The 26,678-nt window shown below is 46.0% G+C and overlaps 3 protein-coding genes across 11 annotated transcripts in view; 1 reads left to right on the top strand and 2 right to left on the bottom strand.

Moving 5' to 3' along the window:
* Positions 1-5,910, bottom strand: part of GIGYF2 (GRB10 interacting GYF protein 2) — a 128,326-nt gene extending 122,416 nt beyond the window's left edge. For all 5 annotated transcript variants that reach the window (XR_012906183.1, XM_006123679.3, XM_075937383.1 and 2 more), the window contains exon 1: positions 5,784-5,910. The gene's annotated coding sequence lies outside the window, so the exon portion shown is untranslated. The remainder of the gene's footprint in view (positions 1-5,783) is intronic.
* Positions 5,911-6,074: 164 nt separating this feature from the next.
* LOC102449525 (uncharacterized) lies at positions 6,075-17,554 on the top strand. Of its 5 annotated transcripts, none has more exons than XM_075937405.1 (5): positions 6,075-8,132; positions 13,196-13,249; positions 15,186-15,257; positions 15,889-16,171; positions 16,445-17,550. In XM_075937405.1, the coding sequence occupies exons 1-5, from the start codon at positions 8,087-8,089 to the stop codon at positions 16,575-16,577; spliced, it is 588 nt and encodes a 195-aa protein (XP_075793520.1). In that variant the 5' UTR covers positions 6,075-8,086; the 3' UTR covers positions 16,578-17,550. The 5 variants fall into 5 exon arrangements, 2 of the variants coding, with proteins under 2 accessions (XP_075793520.1, XP_075793519.1); XM_075937404.1 differs by having other exon boundaries at positions 15,186-15,281; XR_012906185.1 differs by having other exon boundaries at positions 6,075-6,569; positions 15,186-16,171; positions 16,445-17,554.
* Positions 17,555-20,812: 3,258 nt separating this feature from the next.
* Positions 20,813-26,678, bottom strand: part of EFHD1 (EF-hand domain family member D1) — a 40,430-nt gene continuing 34,564 nt past the window's right edge. The window contains exons 3-4 of the mRNA XM_006123680.4: positions 25,068-25,202; positions 20,813-22,542 (exon numbers count right to left, since the gene is read on the bottom strand). Of these exons, the coding sequence (XP_006123742.2) occupies positions 22,408-22,542; positions 25,068-25,202 (270 nt within the window). The 3' untranslated portion in view covers positions 20,813-22,407. The remainder of the gene's footprint in view (positions 22,543-25,067; positions 25,203-26,678) is intronic.

Genomic DNA, 26,678 nt, shown 5'->3' with positions numbered 1-26,678 from the left:
CGCGGGGGATTTAAATATCCCCCGCGGGATTTAAATAAACATGCCGCCGCTTTTTTTCCGGCTTGGGGAAAAGCCAGAAAAGAGCATCCAGACTGGTGCGACCCTCCGGAATAAAGCCCTATTCCGGAGGATCTCTTATTCCTACTTTCAAGGATACCTTTCCCTTCTATCAGAGGCAACAAGGGAGGGGGTAAGGGAGCCCTTGCCCAGGAGGAGCTTACTTAAATGCTTAAATCTTGCTTTACCCTCAAGCACTGGATCTACCTCTGAGGTGCCCCCTGCCCCGCCATGCTGCTGTCACATCCCATGGAGTAGCCTCTGTCCACGGCAAGCCTGGGCCCACCATAGACACAAGAGGGTCTCTGTCAGCAGCCCCCGTCCGTGGGAGGTCCGAGCCCCCCGCAGAGAGAGGCTGGAGCAGTAGCCTCCCCCGACCCCTTACCTCACCCCAGCAGCAGCCTCTGACAACAAGGAGCTCAGACCCCTGCCGACAGGGGCTGCTGCTACCCCACACAGCTGGCTCTATCAGAAGCAGCAGTGCAGGGCAGCAGGCAGCCAGTCAGTCTGTGCAGGAATCTGGTTTTTAAACTGGCTCCCCACACTGCTGCTTCTGATACAGAGGCAACAGTGCAGAGGCAGCAGCGTGGTGGGGTAGGGGGCTCCCTGTGAGTGGGGCAAAAGTGCACTGGCTGCTGGCCCTGCCCCGAGGGATCTCAAATAGTCATGTAACTGATAAGAATTCATGTGGATATACTGCTGTTCAATTACCCAATATCTAACATCCCCTGTGTGCTTCCTATAAACATAACAGATTTACCCAGTCCAAACTGATTCCAGACTGACCAGCAGCAGCCTGGCATTTCAAGCTTCCACAGGACTATCGCCACTCGTTTCTCCACTGCCAGAGCATGTCTCATTTTGATATTGCTACATTTCAGGGCTTGTGAAAGGAATTTGCGAAGTACCTTGCAAGTAGCCTTACACATTCAAAAAGTTTGCAGCCACAGCTTCTTATCCCATATTAGCATAACTATGATATCCCACCAATTTGTACTTGTTTCCCAGGCCCACGTCATACCCAACTGCTGCCAGCATCTGCCAACTACTTCAGTGGAGCATCACATTCTTCTATGCAGCAGCTCCTGCCTAAGCCTACAAACACCACAGGATAACGTACAAAGTATTTGTGATGCTCACAACAGCATGCCATTGAGTAGGGTCTGCTAGACCACTGCATGGGTAACCTAGGCTTAGGAAAAAAGGCATGAAAATGATGGTTTGTCATTGCTTTCAGGGATGGAAAGAAGTGGCAAGTACATCATGGAAGGTTGAAGAAATGTACAACAAAGCTGCAAAAATGTTGACATTCCATCAAGTATTGGGAGTGTATCCCAGAATTCAAATCTGCACTAACAATGATGGGATGGCTGCCCACCGTACATCACTCAATGATTAACATGGCAATGAGGATGTGCTCCTGCATGTGAATGTATGTAATGGGAACATGCAGCATTAACTTTGTAAAATTGGAGGCAAAAATTCAACTTAAATTCAACCTACTTTTGTAACGTACACAAACCCAGAGAGATGTGAACAATCAAGACTCCAGGGAAGGTCTAAGAAAAGGATTCTTCCTTTTCCCAACTGACTGGAATATAAACTTTCCACCCATAGACGATATATGAAGAGGATATCGGCATATTCATATGGTTCTAAATACAAAACTGTTATCTGCAAAAATGAGCCATGGATATCTGCATCCACAGATATCTGCAAATTTGCAGGGCTCTACAAAGGGCAGGGGTGGGAAATAATTTTTGACCAAGGACCACTTCAAAAATGTTTGTAGGGGCGCTGGGCCACTCAAGAAGGGGCGGGGCCTCAGGCAGAAGGGGGCAGCCATGACACTTACCTGCTTCCCCAACCTCAGACCCTTATTCAAAAAGCAGGTTCACAAAGTTTCTTTGTTTTCTGAGAAAGACAGCTGAAAATCATTGTGTATTAAACCCACCACTTCCAACTAAAATACTAACAAAGTCACCCAAACTTACAAAGCTGTGATTGAGACCCTGATCCTTTATCTTCACACCTTGCCACTACCTCTGGAGCTAATAAAACAGTGGTGGAAAACCTTTTTTGGGTGGGGTGGGGGGGATGGACAGACTGACCCACAGGAACAAAAATCAGTCAGGAGACTCACACAAGTGAGAAACAACTGGGGTGGGTGGGGAGGACACTGAAGCACCAATACAAGCTCTGCAATGCTGGTGGGAGGAGAGCCCCAAGCCTTGGGGGCCAGATCTAGGTAAACCAGTGGCTGCATCCAGCCTCCCAGGCCTTACGTTCCCCACCCCTGTAATACAGTGAGTTACAGAAAAGTAATGTAACAAGGCCCTATATTCTTTTTAATATGCAGCCAGCCACAAGAGGGCAGGATGTTCACATGTACATTATAATTACCATAACTAAACATCTCTTCTTGACAGCTCATGAAACCATCTACATGTTTTGTTAGTCTATAAAGCGCTACAAGACCATTTGTTGTTTTATTAAAATCCTTGTTAGTTTTTTGTTCCGTTTTACAGTCAAAGTATAATTTATCCAAATTTTTCCTTGAATGGGCATACTAGAAAGTTAATATAACCATGTCATCACAAAAGCCAAGGAAAGGAATCCTGAATTGAGATGACAATAATCAGACTGTTTAAAGACAATGGGACTGTTCATTAACAGGTGTTTAACTCAAACACTCAAAGGAACAGTTTGGAGGCAAGATCTTTGTGAAATGTTTTAATAATGGGAGGGAGGAGAGCATTGGGGAGGAAACACTCATGTATCAGTTATTTGGACTTCCAATTAAATCTTCAGTAAAAAAAAATTAATATATTTGACATTTCAAATGTTAAACACAAGCAGAAAACTTCAAGACAACGGAAGGCCTGAACACAGTAAAGAAGAAATATAATCAACAAAATGTGCAGCAAGGGTCTCCCACCAACTCTCCTTTGTAGGCCACTTTTAACTGACCCGGTCTACAGTTAAAACTTAAGTGATCTAGCTAGCTCTCTCAAAACTGTATAAAAACCTTCACACCCTTTGAAACATAATGAGGGTGACCTAACCACGACTGTAAATGTAGGTAGATTGACAGGTGTAAAAAAAAAAATCTTCTTTTGATGTTGCTACTAAAGATATAAAAGGTTAACCAGTAGGCCTCACCTTAATGGGTGAGGCTTACAGGTTCTGGTTACAGGTAGGGGCTGAGGCAACCCCTGTCCCTGGCAAGCCAGATCCACCTTCCCCCATCAGATTATATGCTGGCTCCCTGGGAGCAGGGCCAGGCATTTAAAAATGTAACTATGTAACCACTAAAAATCAGAGCGGTTACAGGTGCTGGAGGCTCTGCAGCATAGCTTATTTAAGTGTAAATGCTATGATTTTTAGTGGTTACACAGTTACATTTTTAAACATATTTTTACATCCCTACTAGCCACTGCCTCTTGAGATTCTAGATTTACTAAAAAAGAGAAATATCCTTTTGTGATCTGTTGCAATGCTTGTAGTGTAGATGTACCTTAAGTTATCTTTTTCTTCAGTGTTCTAGTATGCTACTAATATAATTTCACAGAGCTGTATACTCAGAAAAAGTACATCCAGCCACCCAGATAATGTGCAAGTGGGCTATTCATCATCTCTCAATTTTACAGTTCATCCCAAATGGAAAACTTCATTTGCCTCTTTTGAAGCATTCATAAATGTGAAAGGCATTATTCAACTTGATTTGTTTTATTTCGTAATTTTAAAAAAATATCAGTCTCTTGGCAGACCTTATAGATAATACATCTCTGGAAGAAGGGACATAGTTTTTCTTTAAAATGTGAAGACTTTTCAACTCTCCAGTTGGTGTTAGTCTTTTCAGAAAGCAAGATGACTGACAATACAGTGGGAAATAGTGAAACCGACTCACAAAGTAAAAATAGAGGAAAAAAGCCCCAGAGCTTTACAAAAACTTTTCATGTATTTGATAAATTATTTTACTGATGTGTTACAACATCAAGAAACCTGTGTATTTGCAAAGGAAGAATAGTACACCAAGATAGCAATATAAATATTCTACATTTCAATTGTTAGCTGAAATCATTTGTTCAAAAAAGGCTCTGCAGCAAACCTGATGACAGAGAATGCAATCTTTGTGCAAGTACCTCCACATGCCCAGACAAGGCTTCTCTGTCCACCTCCTGAAATCACTAACAAATAATTTACAGCTTTGTTAGAGAACTGAAGAGAGATATTAAGACAGCAATGGAATCAAGAAGCTGCCAAGTCTTGCTATCACTGCTGTAAATTTTCAGTGCCACATATCACTTAAGTGATGGTACCCCTATTTCTGACCTATTTAACACAGTAAACAGAATCTTGCATTTTGTCCATGCTCAGTAAAGAATCTATTCTGTGACAAGTGCTCTGACACCAGTTACTTCACTGAGTTAGCATAGCTATGCTTTTTTTAAAAAAAACACCTACTGTTGCACCTACTGTTAGTAGTGACAGGGTGCAGACTAATTACCATAAAATCAACTAACTCTGATCTAAACAAGATTTAGATAAATTAGTGGCCACTAGTGCTCCTACCATCTCTACTACTAAGAGAGTTGGCAGCAATAGGTGAGTTCAACAAATGCCAGAAGAATCCACTTGTTTGGAAAGTGACACATGCTAGCTCTTGAAGCAAGAAATCAAAGGCTGATAAACCAAAAATGATTAAATTAAAAGTACAACAGCAGCATTCAGAAATAAAACAGAGAACAAAATATGGACCGTAAAATAATGGCAAAAGTAACCAAAAAAGAAAACCCCCAAGACCATCATTCTGAAGCAAATCAGAATATGGGTTGTTTTTTTTTTAATACTCCAACCACGTCAATAAGTATTGACCCCTTTGGCCTCCAACTTGTCTGGATTTAAACTGCAATTATACATGCTCGTAGGTGCTGGAATCGTTGTGTTGACACTGAGACTACTTGCCTTGGATTAAAACCAAACACACCTGATCCTGATCTACGGGCTCTTCGCCCTACCACAGCCTTTAGGGTCACACGCTGCTGATGATTATTCCCCTTAACACCGATCCTACTGACGCCTCAGCCCTGAACCAGCTCTTTTCTTCCTGTGTCTGCAGTATGACAAGGCCAGACATGCTCAGAGGAGACAGGCGTCAGTGCGAACGGACCCTGCCCGAAGGCTCGCCCAAGACGCTGAGGGGGGCGAGGAGCGCTCGCAGGAGTTAGGGGAAGAAGGGAACGAGCAGGGACCACAAATGGCCCGGAATGACCCAAGAAATCCCGCAGGTGTCTGACAGGCTCCGGCCCACCAGCACTCACCCAACCCACGGCAGGACCTGCTGCCAAAGGCCGCCTGCACGGGGCCTCCACCAGTCAGAGCCACCGGGAAGTGGGAAGAGGGGCAGGCGGCTGCGTCTCCGCGCAAGCGACGGGGGGAAAGACGAACAACGGAGGCTCCGGCAAGGCCTATAGCCCATAAGCCAAGTCCAAGTCACCTCGGCTGCTCAAAGGCCGCGGGCCTCCTTGGCTTCTGTACCCCACGGCAAAGACCTTTCCCCGGGCAGCAACCGCAGGCGACACCGGCGCTTCCACGGCGGCCTAGGCACGTTCCCGCAGCAGGGCCGCCCCGGCGGGGCTGACACGTCCCGGACGGGAAGGAGAAAGGCTCAGGCACCGCCTGGCCGCCCCGGGGAGCCGGCCGGCGCCAACGGGGTTAATTACCTGCGATCCCGGACGGAGAGTCTCTCACAGCCGAAGCAATTCCTCAGTCCCAACAACACAAGATGGCGGTCGCGCCGCCACGCATCGTCACGTGATATAGGGCGCCACCTACCCACCCAGGCCCCGGATGGGAACGGCGGCGAGTTGAGAGCGCGCGCGCGCCGCGAACAGAGCGCGAGCTCCGCAACGCTAACGGCCGCCGCGGGGTGACGCGAGCCCCCGCCCTAGTGCCAGGCCCGGGCCTCGAGAGAGAGCACGAGGCCGGCCGAGGCCGCTGCGTCGGGACAGCGCCCAGCCCCGATCCTACCCTAGGGCCCAGGCCAGGCACGGGCCATAGTCCTCCGCATGCACCCAGCTCGGGCCGGGCGGGAGCCCAAGTGCTCTGGTACTTCCCCACTGCCTCTGTTCTGGGCCCAGCTCTCCCACCCCGCCCGACCTGGGTGATCCAGAGCCCTCTGACAAGGAGCCAGCCCTGCCTGGAAAAGGGGTGCGGGCGGCTCGGGTCAGCAGTGCTGAGCGGGGCGTTAAAGGGCCGCATAGTGGGACAAGGAACTGCCGGGCCTCCCAGGAGTGTTCAGCAGGGACGCTCCCCCGGCCTCCAGTAGCAGCTCCGCCCCTCCCATTGGCCGGGAGGCTTTGTGAGCGGGAGCTGTGGGGGCAGTGCCCAGAAAACCTCCCTCCCCAGACTTTCTGTCGAGGAGCCAGACATACTGGCCCTGTCCCAGCGTCTCAAAGAACCAGGGCAGGCAGGAGTCTGTCTTAGTGCCTCTGTGCCTCTGGCCTAAGGTAAGTACAGCCTAGCTGAACCAGTGCCTTGATCCCCCTCCCAGAGCTTGCAGGCCCAGCCCTGAGCCTGCTCCCACACTCTAAACCCCTGAAACCCAGCCGAGAGCCCCCTCCTACTTCCACAGTCGGCAACACCAACTAGAATCCTTCCTGCACCCCTGCTCCAGCACACAGCCCCCTCCTGAATCCCTCATTTCTGGCCCCATCCCACATCCTGTACCCCCAGCTGGAGTCTTCACCCAGTCTCACAACCCAATCCTCTGGCCCATTCCATTGAATTTGGGGAAAGGACAAGCGATGCAGGAGAAAGTGGGATGAGGCTTAGAACACGGGGTGGGGCAGGGCAGGTGTTTGGTTCTATGTGATTAGAAAGTTGGCAACTGTAGTCACACTTCATATGCAGAAATCACCCTGTCACGTTATTCACACTGCTTTCTCACAGAGGCAGACATCTTGATCAGTGTTCAGGACCTGATGAAAAAAATCTTAACATAGTCAAGGAGTTGACTGAGAAAATATCAGAGACATTGGGTATTATTTTTGAAAACTCATGCAAAACAGAGATTGCAGAGGAAGGCAAATATAGTGCAATCTACTAAGACAATCTGGGTAATTACAGATGAGTCCTCTTAATTTAAGAACACAGAAAGATAATAGAGTAAATAATCAGTTTACAAACACCTGGAAAATAAGGTGATGATGGCTTATCAAGGAATGTTGCTTTTGAAGAACAAATCATGACAAATTAACCTAATGGCTCTGCTTGATAGGAAACAAGCCTTGTGGATGGGATGTGGCAGGGGAGGAGTGGTAGATGTTGTATATCTTGATTTTAGTAAGGCTTTTGTTAGTGTCCCTCTTGATCTCAAACTAGGGAAACAAAGCCTAGATGGAGTTACTATAAAGTGCATGCATATTTGGTTGGAAAAACATTCCTGTAGAATAGTTATGGTTCACAGTCAAGCTGGAAGGGTCTATCACATGGGGTCTTTCAGGTATCAGTTCTGGGTCTGATTCTGTTCAATATTTTCATAAATGATTGAGACTAAAATTATACAGCGTACACTTAAAGTTTGAAGACAATACCAAGCTCAGTGGGGTTGCAAGTACTTTGGACGATAGGATTAAAATTAAAAGTCATCTGGACAAATTTGAGAAATTGTCTGAAGTAAACAATTAAATTAAAAAAGGACAAATGCACTAAGGAAGGAACAATCACTTGCACACACATACATGGGAAATGACTGTCTAGGAAGGAGTACTATGGAAAGAGCTCTGGGGGCACGGGTATTGGATGAAGCTATCTCTTGGGAAGGTGAACTCCCCAGGCTTTGGCCCTGCCCATATTCTACTGCAGGCTCCAGACATTCTTCCCAGGCACTGCCCTCTCCCCACTGTTCTCTTCTTTCCCTGCCCTGCTTACCCCCTTTAAGCAAAATCCCTGAATCCAAATGTAGAAAATGACATTTGAAAAAAAAAAACACTCTTCTACAATTTCTTTCTAACGAAAATGGAACATGTTATCCACTGCATGCCAGATTGTGAAGACTGGACCTGCAGAAGGTACCTAATTAAATTTATTTGGGAATAAAAAAAGTCACAAGTTTTTTTTATATATACCCTGAAGTTTGTCAAAGATTTATTTGCACAAACTTTGTGGTAAGGGCAGGTCAGCTGTCCTGCTGAATATAACATTAAATATTATGGAATAGATGATGCAGCTCTTCTTTGTTTAATTTTTTTTAATCAGTATTTCTGAGCTGATTTTATATTTTAATTTTACTCTTAAGCCTGCACAAGTAATCATTCCAGATTACTACAGATTTAAGACACTGAAGCAAAAATATAAGTTTAAATTAATCAGAGCAATTTAGTGTGTTCATCACAATATTCATTGCTTTTAGAAAAAGGGAACACTAATTTATTTTGTGTAATCTCCATAACAATAGACATATTTACAAAATTTCATTTTATATTAATGTTAAAAATATGTCTAAATATTTTAGGTATAACAAGATTTTATACCTTACTGATTTTGGTGGAGGGTTCTCGTAAAAGTAGTTCATCAAATAGTCAGAAGTAAAAAAAGGGAAAATTCATTTTAACCAGGTATGTAGAAGAAAAGAGGTGTTGTCCCTATAAGGACTCTCTTGAACAGAGAGTGAAAAGAGAAAGATTACAGCAGAGATAGATAGAAAGAACAAGACGACTTTGGAAGCAAGTTTTTTGTATTATAGTAATTAAAATGTGTATTTTAAATAAGATCTTTTGAAGAATTTAAAGAACTGTTTGTCTGAAGATCCAAGTATGTAAGGCTAAAGATGAATACTCAGATTCTGCATCTCAAAATCTATGCAAGGATGTTTTAAATGTGTGGTTTTATAATCTACTGCCGCAACAAACTGACTAAATATTTTAAGCAAATTGTAAACTAAGGTCCTGTAGCCGAATAGATTGAATAAATATTGCAGGAATGCAAAATTATTTTTGTCAAGTACATTCAGAATCTGACAGTATATACCTCCAGGATGGCAAATGCTTTTTAAATTACTCCATTATTGCTTAATGGCTCTTTGAACAGTTTCAGTCTTATGCTGATAGATCTGGCAAGTTGTAAGACTTTTCACTTTGAAATTACTAGATTGCCTCTAGGGGCAGACTCACCAGGCTGAAACACCCTGTTGTTGGAGCCTGCAGGAAGAATCAGACTAGGGGTAAGAAGAGGTAGGTGTTTGGACATTAAGATCCAGGGGAAGCAATGTCTTCCCTTTCCTCTATACTGACCATGTCTGGGAGTTGATAGTGGATCACAAAGTAAATATGAGTCAACAGTGTAACACTGTTGCAAAAAAAGCCATAATTCTGGAATGTATCAGCAGGACTATTGTACTCAAGACACAAGAAGTAATTCTTCCATTCTACTCCATGTTGTTAAGGCTGCAACTGGAGTATTGTATTGTGTCCGGTTCTGGGCTCCATATTTCAGAAAAGTTGTGTACCAATTGGAGAAGGTCCAAAGGAGCGCAGCAAAAATGATTAAAATTCTAGAAAGCATGATTTGTGAGGAAAGATTGCTAGCAGCTGCATCAAGCATGTGTCTGGAAGCCACTTTAGCCCCACTGGGCTGATGGTGGTGGTAGTGGAGGCCCCTGGTCATTTTAAATCACCCTGAGCAGCAGGCAGGCTGGGGGGGGACATGGGGGAGAGGGGATTGCGCAGGGGCCGGAGCATAGACAACTGGTGTCTGCAAGGGATGGGGAGTAGGGAGGACCACTCAGAGGAACAGGGAGGGGGGTATAAGAGCACTCCATTTAGCAATTACAATTTTGACAAGGCACGGGGGTGCAGTGCACCTCCTGGGTGCTGCCACAAGTCATCTATTGCCGGGGTGAGACCCGGCCCTAACCTTTGGTGTAGATGAGATAGGAATATTCCTGTTATATGGGCCCATGGTACCCAAGGACCTCGCTGCCTATGACCACATTACATATATTTGGAAAAATCTTAGCATTTAGAATGAGCTCCATTGGGAGACTGAAGAGACAGGATGGGTGAGGTGGTATCTTTCATTGGACTATTTTGTTGGGGTGTGTCTACACTGCACCTTTAGCTTAAATAAACCCTATTCTGAAATGTCCCTTAGTCCTCATGGAACAAGGTTTACAGGGATGTCAGAATAACTACTCCATTATATTTTGAAATAACAGGCTTCTTTCAAAGATGTGGAATAGCTATTTCAGGCTACTGAAATAATGCTGCAGTGTAGATGTACCTTTAGAAAGAAGGACTAATCATATGCAACTGCTCTGAGGGAGCATCTGCCTCTGTAGCAAAACTGTAAGGTTCTGGTCTCTGACAACTTGTATTTCCATTCTCTTGGCTGCTTGCTATTACTAATGGCTAGAAAAGTGCAGGGGAGGATAGCAAGAAAAAGAATTCCAACCCAAGATGTCAGAATAGGCACTTGCAGCTCTCTTGCAGAAGCAGCTGTGCCTTGTAGCATTGTTGTTCCAATGTCGTATCTTGACAGAAGTCAGTTAGATCATGTGAATATCTCTTTGCATTTTACTTGGAGAATTCAGAAGAGGCCTCTGTCTGACACTGGAGAAATCTAGTTTGTGGGGACTTGCTTTTAGTTAGTTTAGTTAGTTTGGGGGAGTTTATCAAGCAAAATTTCAAGAAGGGAACATTTTTAAGGTATGCATTTTTTTTAAATTTTATTTGGAAAATTCAAAATACATTTTAGTATCTATTTTAGTAGAGTTATCCGAGGACTTCTGTTATGCTCAAGCAAGCAGAACATAAGACTATTACAAACCACAAGACTATGGAGCCAAATTATTCCTAGGTATAACTACAGGAACTATGGCAGATGCACAGTAGGTATAAATTTGGCTCTTGATAAGCAAACACTCCTGCTAGTCTGCCTTTTAATAGATTAAACTTAAAAAACAACAGATAATCTAGCAGCTAAACTAAAAAAAACCCATGTAGATGGTATCATGTGCTTTCATAGACACAACCCACTCCTTCAGATGAATTTAATTATGCAAGGAGAGCTGCGGGCTGGAGATTCTTCAGGTGATAGACCTGTAGAGGCAGGGCATGAGTGATGATGTTTGCCCTGGCTGTCAAGTGCTGATTATGGCCTCCCCACTGTTGCCCACGTCAACTGTGGATCTGTATCTATCACTGACACGGCTGGAGTTGAGAGTGGCAGCATTGAAGCCGGTGCCGCTTTATTTGAACACGCCACTTTTGCCTGCAGCCCCGTATAATTTTGTGATGCTGGGTTTTATGGGGCACCACAAGTGTGGAGTACCCCTAGGCTTCAGCACTGAGGAAGTGCAGACAGGCGCCGTGGCTAATTTGTAAGCTCTGCCTGCCATTTTGGTAGCAGGGGTCCTCAAAGTGCCTGGTCTCTTCCCTACTTACTCTCAAGGAAGAGTGTGTCGGAGAAGTGGCTCTTTTCTTTGGTGAGTCTTCCTATTCTTGGGAGGCATTTTGTGCTTCAGCAGGCTGCATAGCCTTGTCCAATAATATAATTCTGAGGTGGAGCACTGTATTCTTTCTAGCTCTTCCTGCCAGGCTGCAGCAGTGATCACACTTCTGTGGTATGTGGGCTTCCCCTAAGTAGCAAATGCATAGGGAATGGTCATCGGATACTGGCATGGGCTCCTAGCACTCATCACATTTCTTGAAGCCCGAAGAACCAGACATATTGATTTGTCTGCAGTGTTACTCTTTCTCTTTTCCTTTTCTGTACTGGAAAAAAAAAAGAAAGAAAAAGAAGAGAGGAGAACTGGGAAGGAGCCTGGTTCATGTTGCCTCTGAGCTGAGCAGCTAAGCCATGTTCAAATCCTGTAGGGAAGAAAAAACATTTTGTGAGGTAAAATTGAACAAGGAGAACTATTTACATGAATTTCTAACACAATAAGGATAACTGTCAAAACACTAAAATATTATCTGAGATAAGAGTGTGAGAGAGCATATTGAAGCTCCATCTGAAGCTGAGGGCAGTTAAAAAGGAACTGAAATGGATGGGTCAGGCCACGCATGTTGGACGCTCAGTTGGGAGTGCTGTGACATGCGTCCTGCGAATGCATGGCCCAGTCAGGGAAACTGCTTTGCAAGGCTCGGATCTGTGGCTCCGGGTGACCCATCACCAACAGTGGAGCACCCCCCGGATGCACATCTTGAAGAACGGTTGTTATACATGAAATGAGTAATTACCTTTTCACAGCATCTTTCACTAAGAGCCATTAATATACTACTTTGTCACAGACCAGAACAAGTAATGTCAGGAGTTCTGCTCCAGTAAGGGCTCTAGTCTTGCCCCCCCGCCAGGCTCTTTTCTTATGCCTTGGTAATTGGCATTCATATGGGCCTTCCCCACTCCCCATTACATTTAAGGTAGAGGCAGTCCCCGGGTTACATTGATCCGACTTACATCGGATCCCTACTTACAAATGGGGTGAGGCAACCCTGCACTAGCTGCTTCCCCCCAGCAGACCAGGGAGACGCAAAGCTAGTGCCCCCCCCCAGCAGACCAGGGAGACGCGGAGTGGCTTTTCTCTGCAGACACCTCAGCTTGAGAATAAAGGACTGAGGGAAGTGAGGTGTGGGAGAATAAAACTGAGCTCTGGAGAAATGTTTGGCTAGAGTTTCCCCTACAATATGTACCAGTTCCGACTTACATACAAATTCAACTTAAGAACAAACCTACAGTCCCTATCTTGTACGTAACTCGGGGACTGCCTGTACTGAGGAAACTGAGGTGAGAGTAATTATCATGATTGATGGCAGTTCTGATATTCATATCTGATAAATCTCTTAACATAGCCTCCCCCCCACAACACCTTACAGCTCTTCCTGAGTCATGCAAAACCAAAATCAGCTCCTAGATCTGGAACCAGAATAATTGCAATGAATAGCCTGGATGTTGTCCACCAAAGAAATTGATTATCTGAAGTTCAGAACCTTCCATTCCAAAGCAGGAAAGACTCAAACTGACTTAGGGTCTTGTCTACGCTACCAGGTTTTGTCGTCAAAATGTATATTGATGCCCAAAGTTGACAAAACAAAACTTGCCAAACTGTGTTCACACTTGCTCCATCTTTCAACAGATCATATCCTCATTGGAAGGAAATATCACAGACAGTGTGAGCAATGCACCGTGGGTACGTAACAGTCTCTGCAGACTTCCCTCAGAGTTCTCCCACAGCCTTTTCAACTGGTGGCTTGAGTAGCTCCGTGAGCTTGCCATGCTGAGGATTGTCAAAGCAGCACAACATTCTGTCCCTCTCCCTGCAGCAGTGGCCTGTTTACTGCTGTGTACAGAGCAGAATAGCAGCATTCCAATGATTTGTTCTTTATTCCCCAAATGGAGCAGCGCATTCACCTGTCAGATACTTCCAGAGGCTATAAAAAGAGAGTGGGGGCATGCCTTGCAGGGCAGTGGAGATCAAGACACTGAGCAGAGCAATCAGGTCAGGCAGTGTGAGATACTGGCAGAAGTCAGTTCTCTCAACAAACAAACAGGCTATGTCTACATTGCAAGGTTTTTGCACAAAAATGTCCATTTTTGCGCAAAAAACTGTAGAGCGTCCACACCTCAAATGTGCTTTTGCGCAAGTAAATCGGCAGTAAAACGGCAGAATAGAGGGCTTTTGCTGGTGTAGGTAAACCTCCTTCTATGCGGCATAACTCCCTTTTGCGCTACAGCTATTGCGCAAAAAGGCAAGTGTGGACGCTCTGGAGGGGTTTCTTGCACAAGAAGCCTAGGTGGGAAAAAGCACAGATGCTCTGATGACCATTCTGTGAATGGCAATCAGAGCTTTCTTGTGCAAGAGCATCCATGCAATGTGGACGTGCTCTTGTGCAATACGTTTTTGCGCAAAACCCTTGCACAAAAGGCTTCTTGTGCAAGAAGCCTACAGTATAAAGGCAGCCACAGTGTCTACACTGGCTCTTTGCTGATAAAAAAGGGACAGGAAAAAAGTTTCTTGTAGGGTTGGAAGTTTTATGTTGCTGAAACTGGGTGTTTTCTGGACAAAAGTTGCTTTGGAGTATATAGGCTCTCACTGTTTTATCACCAAAAAACAGTTTTTGGTGACAAAACTTGATAGTGTAGACAAGGCCTTATAAAACTAAATGAAAGAGGTTTTATATTTGGGCATCTCAGCACTAGGTCTATCCCTGACAACCCCCATTTCAGCAATATTGCACTACTGACTAGTTTCTGTAAGCTGCAAAAGTACCCATTGTGACCGGGTCAGTCCCCCTCCTGGTACCCTGACCCTTGTTCCGTCCACTATCTCACCCTTTGAGGGTTGCAGCGGGGCCCTCACTTGCAGAGTTTTTAGCCCTGGGCCTTCCTGGTCCTCACCATAAAGAATGGTGTATTGGGCTGAAGCCCTGAGCCAGTCACAGCTGAGTAGTAAGCCCTCTTCTAGCCCCTTGGGGATAGGGAACCATTCAACACTCCCTGCTCCAGCCCTTCACCTCCGCCTACAGCCTTTGGCAGGACTGAAATCTCCTTATCACCAGGTTGTTTGCTCCTCCTCCACTCTCTTTCCCTCTCCTTCTGCCCTAGGGAAGGCTTTTAGAGAGGCTCTGTGGCAGCCTAATTCAGTTCACCTGGTCCTTAATTAGTTTGCAGCTGCCCTGTCTCAGCTGCCCCTTTTCCCTTTTAACCCTTCCCTGTCACACTATCTAGGAGCAATGCATGCACTTGTATCCTTCCTGGGGCACAGTGTTTTCTGTGTTACAATGTCTAAATTTCTTAAGAATCTTATTCATGCTTTTCCCCTAGTTTGGGAGCATGACATTCCCCCACTCTGGGACCTCTTTGTATTATTAACATGTTTGATGTATCTCCCCTTTGAGCTATTAAGTTTTTCTCTATGCTATCTGTTAAGGAAGTCTGCCTTTTTAATAGTCATTACACTGGTGGAAGGGTAGTGGAAACTCATGGCCTTATGGCAGGTCTCCCTTATATAGAGTTTCATAAAAAGTAAAGGGTTAGTCCCAATCTCATTTCTGGGTTAGTCTCCATCCCAACATTTATCTGGTGGTAGTGTGGATTGACTCACTTTCTCTCTCTCTCTTTTTCAGGCAAAGGAACCAGGATTGGGATCTTGAGGACCACAGCCCCAGGGATCAGGAACTGTTCGATGGTGGGAACAGGTGTGTCTTCAATGAAGGAAACAGGTAGGTAGTAGGTGTCTTCTCAGGAGGACCATGTGACCAGAACCCAGGCTGCCTCCTGAGCAGACAGCAACCTATAACACTGCATCAGTCCATTATATCATCACTTGTTACCAGGTAGATGTGACCCTTTCCTGCCCTTCCTCTTTGACTGTGTCCAGACTGCAAGCTTCTTTCAAAAGAGCACCTAAACAAAAGCTCATTGAAAAAGCAATCTACTTTTTCAAAAGATAGCGTCCAATCAGTGTGGATGCTATCTCGCATATAAGGCCACCCGGAACCAGTTCAGGCAGGGCATTAGGTCAGCAGTTGCTTCTGGGTGCGGTTGCCTAAGGCTATCGGAGAGGCGTGCTTAAAGGAACCCCCCGGACAGCCGTTTCTCAGCTTCTGCTACATGCTTGCCTACCTCTCAGAGAGACAGCAAAGCGTTAGCAGTGTGCGCTCTGGTTGCGCAATTTTTGGACGCCACAGCATGCTCCTTGCCATGGAGCTGGAGCTGCCCCTGAACATGCGATGGCCCCACGCAGTCATGCTGCAGGTTCTGCAGCAATTTTCAGACCATCTTGACTCCCAGCTCATCTGAGTCCCTCTTCTTCTATGTGGGAGCAAGACCCTTGCAACTGCACCCCATGGTGGAGAGACTATTTTGGAGGCTGGATACTAGTTCGGCCTGGTCGTGGAATGGTAGGACGACCAGCAGTGGCTGAACAACTTCTGCATGCGGAAAGTCACCTTTTTGGGCCTAGCTCACCCCTACCCTCCAACGACGGGACACCCACTTGCGCCCTGCCATCCCCCTGGACAAGTGGGTCACCATCGCCAACTGGAAGCTCGTCACCCCAGACAGCTACTGGTTCGGCGTGGGAAAGTCCACTGTCAGGGCCCTCATGGAGGTAAGACACTCTCAGGCTGCAGTCCCTGCAAGGGGGAGTCCTGGAAAGGTGGACCCCAGGGAAGGGGGAGAGGGGTGGTGCTGGGGTGAACTAGGGGGGGAAGCCCTGTCCCCCAGGGGCGGGGGTTGTGCCATCCCACCCTCACACAGCCCTGCTGCTGGAGGGTAGCCTCACGGGGTGGCGCCTCTGATGTTTGAGGAGCAGGCAGTTCCCAGAGGCTCTCACATTCCCTCTCATGCTCAGTTTTGTGTGTTTCTTTGTCCCCTTCTGCAGGTTGAGGGGGCCATCAACTTCGTCCTGCTATGCAGGGCCATACACCAGGGAGAACTGGACCCCATCATTGCAGGATTTGCCACCCCGGCGTTCCCCAACTGCAGGGGGGTTATCAATGGAATCCACATCCTAATCCGTGCACCACATTTAGCGGCCCAATCCATAAACCACAAGGGCTATTTCTCCATGATGATGCAGGCCCTCATCAACCACCGTGGACACTTCAGACATTTTTGTTGGGTGGTCGGACAAGGCACATACTGCCCACCTATTCAGTAATGCCAGCTCTACCACAAGCTCCAAGCTGGGACATTTTTCCCCCAGGGGGACATTTGCATGGGTGACCTGTAGGTGCCACAGTGCATCGTTAGGGAAGTGGCCTATCCATTAATGTCCTGGCTCATGAATCTCTAAACTGGCCACCTGGACCCCAGCAGGAAACAATTCAATGTGCACCTCAGCCAGGCCCAAATGCAGGTGGAATGCGCCTTCCACTGCCTGAAGGCAGGGCTCAGACGTCTCATGACCCACCTGGACTTGAGATCACATTGTCACAGCGTGTTGTGTTCTCCACAATATCGTGGAGAGGAAGGGGGAGGCCTTCCTACCCAGGTGGGGGGCAGAGTCCAGCAAGGAAAGGAGGGCCTTCACGCAGCTGTGGACAGCTGCTGTCTACTGAGCACATCAGGGGGGAGTGCACAACCATGAGGCCCTGAAGGAGTTTGTCTCAAGGACCCCAGTAACTTTCCCCACTGCCTCTCCACTAGAGGCCTGTGCCTTGACTCCCTAGGGCTACGTCTGCACTGGCACAATCTTGTGCCAGAAATATGCAAATGAGGCTAAGCGTGGAATATGGCCCAGCCTCAGTTGCATATCTAATGAACCTATGCCTTTCCCACCACACCCCCTTCCTTCCCCTCTTCCCTACACAGTCAGTAAAGACACCAGTGTGGATTGGAACAAAAAAAATTGTTTTTTTAAGCAAATGGGAAGGGGGGGGGCTCAGTATTGGGAGTGGCGTGTGGGGCAGCTAGAAATGCCACCTTGGGTCTGGGGACGACAGCGAACTCGGAGGTGGATGGGGCCTGGGACAATAAGGAGATGGGCAGGATGGGGCGTTGGAGTGGGGTCAGGGATGTTAGAAAAGGTAAGGGGAGGGGGCATAGGCATGGGCAGGGGAGCTGGAGTGGGGAAGAGAAACCAGGTCTGCCATCACTTCCCGGATTGTGGAACATGTTTTTGCCCAGCCGCACATGCTGGTCTTACATGTAGTTCTGTCACTTGGCTTCATCCCAGACCTTTTGGGCCAGGGTCTGCTGCATGTCACACAGGACACCACGTGCTCAATCCTGATTACCCATCAGTGACTGCTGCTCCAGCTGTGGAGAATGAAGAGGAAGAGGCAGTCAGTCATCCCTGCACACAATGTCCCTCCTCTGTGAGCACAGAGCAACAGTCCTCAGAGCAGAGGATGGGGATGTCCTGGGAGCAAGGCCATGTGTAGCCTGCACAACTGGCCCTGCCTCACAGGGGCCCTGAGGTACCTAGGGAGCCATGCTTCTCCCCCACATATATACCTGTGTCTGGAGCTGCTGTCTGTGGCCATGGGTGGTGCCTCATTTGCAGCACTCCGTCTCTGTAGGGTCATGCATGTGCCTTCCAGCCTGCTTCCAGCATTGCCAGGTTGTGGGAAGGCATTTCCCATCCCCCCAGGGGTGTCACATGGTGGGGGTGTCTCCCCACAGCCTGTGAGCAGGATCCCAGGGGTGCTCTGCATCTGGCTTCTGTGGTGCACATTGGTGCTGCATGCGCTTGTACATGCATGGACTGCAGCAGAATCTGCAGGCTGAGTAACCATTCCCCCTTCTCCTGTGTGCCTGCCTCCCTCACCCTGTGTGTGTGTGTGTGTAGCAAACAGAGCATTCACCTGATGATCTTTTCCTGCTGTCAGAGGATGCCTGGGAGACCTCCAGGGCTTGGGTACCAGCTCCAGGGTGAGGGTGACTATGATGGCCGTATTCTCCCTGAACTGCAGCTCTTATTTGTCCTCCTCCTCATCAAGGAGCGCCTGGTGGGTGACTACCGGCATCTCAAGCCCCAAGTCCACCACTATGGGTGGGGAAATGGTTTCACCACCCCCTAGAATGCAGTGCAGCTTACTGAAGAATGGGAAGTAGTGTGATCCTGCCCTGGAGAGAGACCTATGCCCCTGGCATAGCTCCTTCACCTTGCTCCTTAATTGGTGCAAGAGTGGTATCCCCTCACAGCCAAAGGCGCCACCATCTCACCTTAAGTGTTTGTGTTGTACCTCTGGGAGCCAAGATCCTGCAGCGTCTCCTCCTCCCCACAAAGCTAGAGGGACAAGCTCTCTGTCCCAGAGCCAGAGGGCACATGGCGTGTGGTGCCCGTGGGTGGGTCCTGCGAGTCCTGGTGGTGCTCCCTATTAGGGCCAGGTGAATATGGGGGCTTGTGCTTGGCTATAGTTCCCAGTGTGGGTGACAGGGCCAGCTTCCTGCCACAAACCTTGTCCAGGGTGCCTGCAGCTTTAAAAGCTGCCAGGGGAGAGGAACTATAGAGTTTTGATTACTCTGGACAGAGTGTCCACCAAGGCACCTGTGTTATTTCCTGGAGTCCTCATCTTTCAAAAGAAGACGCTCTTCCCTGTCCACAAATGCCTTTTTCCATTTGGACAGAGTTTTACTGCTGTCAGAAAAAGCCCTGCATTCTTTCAACTTTGTCAAAAGAACACAGTAGCAGTGTGGACTTATGTTCTTCCAAAAAAACTCTGCTGTGTAGACATACCCTTTGTAGCATCCCACCTTTTTCTGTTAGGGTGCGTCCAGACTGTAAAGATTTTGTGCAAAAGCAGCCACTTTTGCGCAAAAACTTGCCAGCTGCTTACACTGGCCGCTTGAATTTGCACAAGAGCACTGACATTCTATTATAAGAATTCAGTGCTTCTTGCACCAATACTTTCACACTCCTGCTCAGGGATAAGCCCTCTTGCGGAAGAATACTTGCGCAAGAGGGCCAGTGTAGACAGGCACCTTTAGTTATTGAGCTTTCTTGCGCAAAAAATTAAGTGGCCAGCGGGGCTTTCTTGCACAAAAGCACATCTATACTGGGCACAGATGCTTTTGCACAAAAGCATCCATGCCAATATAGACACTTTTGTGGAAACACTTTTAACGAAAAAACTTTTAAGTATTTCTGCAAAATCATGCCAGTCTAGACACAGCCAATGGCTACTATCCTCAACATACGCATGAACCGTCCCTGCCTGGGTCCTCACTGCCTGTGACCCTCTATGGGCTCCCTACCACCTCCTACGCTGAGGCAAGGCCTCCTCTCCCCTCAGACCATGTTGAGTCCTGATGTAGTCCTCTTTCTAGTCAGTAACTAAGAGCCACCAGAGTATAAATTGAGGATTTGAGTGGAAGCTGTTCTAGATATACTCTGGTTCTCTCTTCTTGAGCACCTCATCCAGATTTCTTGATGGTCTAACATTGTAGTGTTCTTAAACAACAGTACTTAATGGTTTGTGGAAGCTAATTTGTGAAATGTTGTGACCTTCTGGTACAAAGTGTTAATATACAGCAGAGAGTAGAGGGGAAAAAAAGTATTCCCATTTTACCCAATATAACTTGGTATATCTCAGGGATAGAAGATTGTAGGAACACACACTCTAATCAATCATCAGGGCTATTGCTATACTGAAGGCCTATGCTATTATGCCATGTTTCACCTGGTCAGCCTTTAGTACAGCCTGTTAGTTCTCCTTCCCCTCTTCAGCCTTACTGGCAGTCAGCGTACACCAACAGGAAGACAATGAGTTCTGAGGTACTCCATCTTCAATGTGATGCATTTATCTATCACATATACAAGATTAGACCTCTGTACATGTGGTTTAAAAAAAAAAAAAAGGAGTGCTTCTATCTTTAAGTATCATCAAGATCCTTACGGATGCATTGTCTATCAAGGAATTCAACAGCATCAAGGGTGAAAAGCAGTAAAGACTGCCTTTCCCTACATCTGTCACTATCTGCAACTTCTTGCTGGGGAGAAGATGCATCTTCAATTTTAAGATCTGAAGCCACTGACAGTAACGAAATGTGAACATGTTTCAGTAGACAGCATTTCACATATTCACACAAAACTCTGTCCCTTGGAAGTTAACACCATTAGCCTTTGCATAGCTACAGTAGCTGTGCTGTAGTGGAAATATCACAAGGGGGCTGAACACTTAGTCATGACAGCTGTTCTTGTCTTTCAAGTAGCAAAGATACATTTTACAAGTGGGATCTGTGCTGAGAATTCTAGAACAAAATAGGATGTTTGAGGACTTTATATAAACACACTGACAAGATCTGAGGTATTAAAGGAAGTTTTATTTATACATTTTAGCAATAGGAGAAAATTGAAGATGCAGTTATCTGCTTGGTTGTAAAGAATAAAACATTTAATTATAAATATTTAGCTAAAAGCGTGATTTATAAAATATAATCTGTGGAGATATATACATAGTTTAATTGTTTAGCAATTCTCCCATCTGGCATTAAAGATTAGAGGTCTTTCTATTTATTATTCTACACTCACAGTTTAGTGCTCACAGCTTAAGCAGCAAGACAGACAGGTGAAGACACAGATGATCCATCACGGACCACTGATGTGAGTCTTGTCTTAGAAGGAATTTGGGCAACAGAGAGGCAGAACATTAATGCATACAGAGAGGCTTTGCAAGAAGGACTCCTCCTCTTTTTGGTGGCTTTCAGCAGATACAGACATGCACCTGCAATTTTTTTAAAATTTGTGGGCAAGTCCTGTGAGTTCATAAAAAATGGGTACCATAGGCTATGGTAAGGGTATCATGCAAGTTTACTAAATTCAGATTTGCCCAATGCACCTCAATCTTGATTTGTAACCTCTCTGTTATTCCCTTTCTGAGCAGAAACTGCTCATTGTACCATATTGGTTTTGTAGAATAATGACTTCATGAAAGTCACTTTGACACATACATCCTCAGTTCATGAACATAAGATTCTCGGAGGTGAAAATTGTGCATCATTCGATTGTGCTGCCCAGCAGGAAATATTTCATAGACACAGATATACCCATTTGCTTCTCCTAAATCGAAGAGCCTAAAAAAGTTTAGTGAGGCCATACAGTAGACTGATTTTTTTTGGATCTTTCATCTTCCATCAGTTTTCTATTTTGTTTTAAGTAGTGCTAATTTCTCCTACATCCTGGGCAAGATGTTACTTAAGAGAAGTCCGGCTTTTTTTTTAAACTGGGAGAGTTGTCAAGATAGCATTTCCAACAGAAAGAGTTGGAAGGCTGCTGTTATTCTTTTGGCTAGTAGAAAAGGTATGCGACTGTCAATTCATTTCATTCCTAGCCCTGCCGACTCTACAACCTTTGGACTCAGAGAAAGGAGAGTAGAGCAAAGTAAAATATATATGATCCTGCTAAGGTTTAGTGCACGATAACAGAAAAAGTAATCTGTACTTGGTTCATTCTGATTTGCTCTAAGACATCACTACTTACCTGGAAAATAAACAAAATACCTCAAGGGGAACGGGAGGGTTATGAAGAATAGAAACCAAAGAGCAAAAGGTAGACCAGAGAGACTTTTTTTTTTTTGATTAAGAAAAGCTGACAATTGTCATTGCTCATCCATGATTTGCTATTTGGTTCTTCAGCACTAGGACGAACTTAAGCACTACCTGACAGTTTAGAGTGATGAGTATGTACACAGTTCTTATTGTTCACACTGTATGACCACATGGTAGTTGTGAGAGCTGTATCCTTTGGAACTGATTTAGAAGCTTCAGTTTGAAAGGATGGTCAAGCTCTAGCAGGAGATACTGTCCAGGCACAGTTGCAATTCATGGAAATAGTCCAGGCACAGTTGCAATTCATGGAAACAGACCAAATTAGAAGAAGTCTACTGGTAGAATGGATGGTTACTGGCTGAATGCAGACTTGAGCTCTTTGAATGCTGCCCGACGGTGTTTCTTCTCTTCCTCTTCCCGTTTTCGCTCATCCTGCTCTGCCTTGATCTCCTCTTCAAACTTACTAGCTGAAGAAAGGGCTTGAACCTGTCAAGGGAAATACAGACATGAGCTATGGCAAGGATTAAGAATTTGAACTATTTATCAGCACCCCTGTTGGCCACATCTTTCACTGGTTACCAGATTCAGTGGTGCCATAATTGATTATGGTTTAACAATATTACAGTAGCTGAGTATTTACACTGACAACCTGTTGATTCACTTTTATTCTGAAATAAATAGGATAGTTTATTTATCAATGGTCACTTCCCCCTGGAACTGAGCCACACTTCGGAAAAGAGTGTGGATATATTTATTCCAACATGTAGGAAATATTCTAATTTCTTTATGACCTTTTGTGCTAAATAAAATGGGACGCTAAATGCGTGAATTGACTTTCAAGATTTATAGGACAAATGTCTTGACCAGTTATGCATCTTCCCATTCCTCATCACTAGGTCACCAGCCATCACAGCATGAGTCATGAAAACTCAATAAGCTTTCCCCAAAGATAAAAAAATTGCAGAAAATGTGAATTCCAAATTGGGATGAAATATGAGGAGCTCAGACTGTGGCCCATTTGCACACCAAAGGAAAAGGCTTCATTTGAGAGTTGGTTTTCAGCTCTACTTTCCGGTTTGTGTGTTAACAGCTGTGCTATGTTAGACAACTATTTTTGTCCACAGAATTTCTTTCAGATCATGTTTTACCAAACTTTAAAAGCCCGGTCCAACCAAACATGAAGATAAGGCTTTGTAGTATTATCCAAACAAAAAGCTTTATGATGTTATTCTGGCCTAGAAAATTTAAAAGATGAGAACACTCACATATTTTTTTCAGAACTAAGCTCCGTGCTCTGGTGCTGGAGAAGAGGAAGTTCCTTGCAGAGAAGGTTAGAAGTTAGTGCAGGATTGCTGGCCTGTGTGGTGTTCACTGATCACACAGTACTTTAGGTGCTTGTAAAAGCTCTGCTTTATTCTGTGAGGAGTTCCAACTGACTGTGTTTAACAACCAACTCTTCATAGCATCCTGGCCAGACTCTGCAGATATGTCTGCACCGCAGTTGGGAGGTGTGACAGTAGCACATTTAAACCTACCAAGGATCCCAGATAAATAATCAAGCAGCCACTGCCCATACTGCCACAGCTATTATTACTCCCAGGTGCTGCAGTCACACCTCTTGACTGCAATACACACCCACCCTTTCTTTGGGAAGCCTAGTCCTTAATAATTACTGTCTTCGAGATACTTTTTGAACAGGTTTGGATGATGACATTTCAAGGGCTATTTCAGCCATGGAGATGATGGGATGGAGTAAGAAGTCTACAGGGTGCTTGAAGGGGAAGGAAGCACCACTAGAGCAGCAGAGGCTGGCAAAATAAGCCATTTTGTGGTTCATTTATCAGCAGAATAATGCTCTGTGGGGCACAGCATACACATCTGAACAGGAACTGGCACAACCCAGAATGATAGTGGGACTGTGTACTCTGTGTTGAGGAAAATTAACATCTTAAATTGGTGGAATAACATCTGTTGACACTGGTGTGACGGACCCCCCTCCCCATGCTTCATGAAATGGACTTAGGGGACATGAAGATACGTAACTCAAAAGTGCTTTGAGCAAATTATTTCGTGTACCCCATCAATCTTCATGTCACAATTGACTGGTTCTGTTTATCTTACTTTGATGTATGTATCATTTGTGTGTGTGTAAAATTAGACCTATAGAGTGGGGAATACTTTGTGGTTTTACATGTGTGAATGAGAGACATGGAGGGTTAAACAATCTCTTTTGTCCTTAAATCTGGCCAGTGGTAGGTAGGGAGCGGCCTCAATTCCTTAACAAAAACAATGGGAAAACAGAGCCCTTGGTCTTTTGGCTGGGCTGCACCTAGAGGACAGGAGCCAGAGACCCCAGGGTGGGGAAGACAGCCCTGGTTTGGAGGGGCAGCTGGAAAAGAGGTTTTAGGATGAGTTTGAACTGAGGTTTCAGAGTAGAATTAACCAAGCGTTTGTTTCTTTTGATTTGTAACCTACTTGGCTCTGCCTGTACTCACTTCTTACCATTTAAATATTACTGTTTCTACTTCATAAATTCGTTTGTATTTTCTATCAAACCCTGTGTAATTAATTGTTACCAGAGGTGGGGGGGCAACCACTGTGTGCATTTCCCCTTTCCTTGTTAAAGGAAATATTTTGGGGCTTGATGCCATTTGGGGAGTGGTATCCCAAGAAACTGAGCACTAAACTGAACTCTTCTTGGTCCTGAAGTGGTTCAGTGTCTATACTGCTTCTCAGTGGGGGCAGGGACCTCAGCTCAGGGCCTTGGCTGTGGGAGACCAGCAAAGCTGCCCAAGCAGGACCCAGCAATGAGGAGTCCCAGAGGGTGGGAAGGCTAGTGGCAGTGGCCATGTCAGCACCCTGAGAAGCACCCCCTAGGGGTCATCTGTGACTGAACCCAATAACAACTGGCATACTGTCTAGCACCCAAGCAGCAATGCCCATTCCAGAGAACAAGATGAGAACTATAGCAAGCTTTTTCAGTCCCCCCCACCTCCACCACACTACCATACCTTGGCCTCAAAGAAGTTCTTGGCTCCTTTAACTCCCTCAGTGGAAACATCTATCTCAGAGAGTTTTGCCAGAGTCATCAGCCCGCTGTCTTCCTCCAGCTCTCCAGCTGCAGCTTTATGGAAAATCAGCAGAAACTAGCAAGGGAAAAAAGGGGGTTTATTACAATTCCAAGCAATTAAACTAGATGCTAAGTAAAAGCAGCTACTGACATATGATCCAATATAAGAATTTGAAGTTACCACCACAGGAAAACATTTTATAAACAAAAGGAAAAAAATGTATTTACAATAAGCTGCCTCCAGCATTTTGGATGCAGAACTGTGCGCTCTCAGACTGGAGAGAAGAGCCTCTTTAGGGAAAAGCAGGGACTTCCCACACATTAGAGCTTTGGCAGCAGCGTGGTTCATGTATTACCTCATAACAGACAGCAGCAGGGCCCAGAGAAGGGGACTGTCACTTCTCTTCCCTCCCTGTGGTGGAATGCGTAGTACAGCTGCATGGTGTGATTCTCAGGAAGGTCTAGCTGCGTTATGGCATGAGCTGCCACTTGTGTTGTCAACCCAAGCCATTTTGGTGTCCCTTTTATAACAGTTCACCAAGCTTTTCATTATAGGTGCATAATACATAACAGACCAAATTAAAGCATCAGAACAACGCTGCCCCCATCTTCAACTGACCTTTCACCTGTCCAGATAAGCTCAAGGGAACATACATCAGACAGGACGCAAGGGCCAGATCTGCTGCTTTTGATAGAGCAAGCAGTCTAAAATAGCTTGCAGTAAACAATGAACCAGAGACAGGCCTCACTGACATGCCCACATCAAAAACCATTTCAAGAAGGCAGGTAACCCTAGTGGAGAATTTCTGACTACCTATCCAGACCTTAGACTGCACATAAAGGTTCCTCTTGGGACTCAGATAAAGGTTCTCCCTCAGTGACCATAGTAGAGGGATACCAATGTTTCCTTCTAAGATGTCCAGCAGCACAGCCCCACAGCTGCATCATAAGCCCTGCCCAGACAGGGGCTCAGGACTTGCACATGGAGCTGCCTGCCAGGGGGTGGAAGGGGGACATGTCTCTCTCCATGACAGCAGCAGCTCCCTACTAAGGGCAGAGTAGACTGTTTCTCCTGGTAGGTGCTAGTCCTCAGCAAGGAGCTGCTGCTGTCAAGGAGAGAGAAGTGCCCCTCCCCCTGGCAGGCAGCTCCATCCTGAGCCCCTGGCCAGACAGGGCTCATTAAGCAGCTGCGTGGCTGTGCTGCCTCGCAAATTAGACAAACACTGAGCAGTCCCCTTCTCTGCCTCCATCTGGTGCTGAGGGTTCAGGAACTAGTGGTAGACTGGAGAGGATTGTCATCATGGGATATGGGCTGGCTTGCCCCTAAAAGGTGCTGCTGGGGCTACTGCCAAAAAGGAGTTTGATGCTCTCTGCTCCCAGTTATTGCAGCCAGATGTCCCATCAATTTTGGGATGACTGGGAGTAACAGTAAATACTTGGCTATTGCGAGATCCTCTGGGGTCAAAGACAGTCTGCTGCTGGGACTGTGGTGGTTTTTATGTATCAGCAGAGGGTGCCATACCAGACAGTGTTCTGGGAGAGTTGATGGTGC

Source organism: Pelodiscus sinensis, chromosome 10 (genome assembly GCF_049634645.1).
Source record: "Pelodiscus sinensis isolate JC-2024 chromosome 10, ASM4963464v1, whole genome shotgun sequence".
Lineage (NCBI taxonomy): Eukaryota > Metazoa > Chordata > Testudines > Trionychidae > Pelodiscus > Pelodiscus sinensis.
The sequence above is the reverse complement of the archived record's forward strand: the minus strand, read 5'-3'. Positions and strand labels throughout refer to the sequence as shown.

Excerpts from the sequence above, each read along its gene's own strand:
- LOC102449525 (XM_075937404.1), top strand. The coding sequence starts at position 8,087 with ATGTTATCCACTGCATGCCAGATTGTGAAGACTGGACCTGCAGAAG. Across the intron at positions 8,133-13,195 it reads GAAGACTGGACCTGCAGAAG|ATCATATCCTCATTGGAAGG; the intron begins GTACCTAATTAA and ends ATCTTTCAACAG. Across the intron at positions 16,172-16,444 it reads CTGTCAGGGCCCTCATGGAG|GTTGAGGGGGCCATCAACTT; the intron begins GTAAGACACTCT and ends CCCCTTCTGCAG.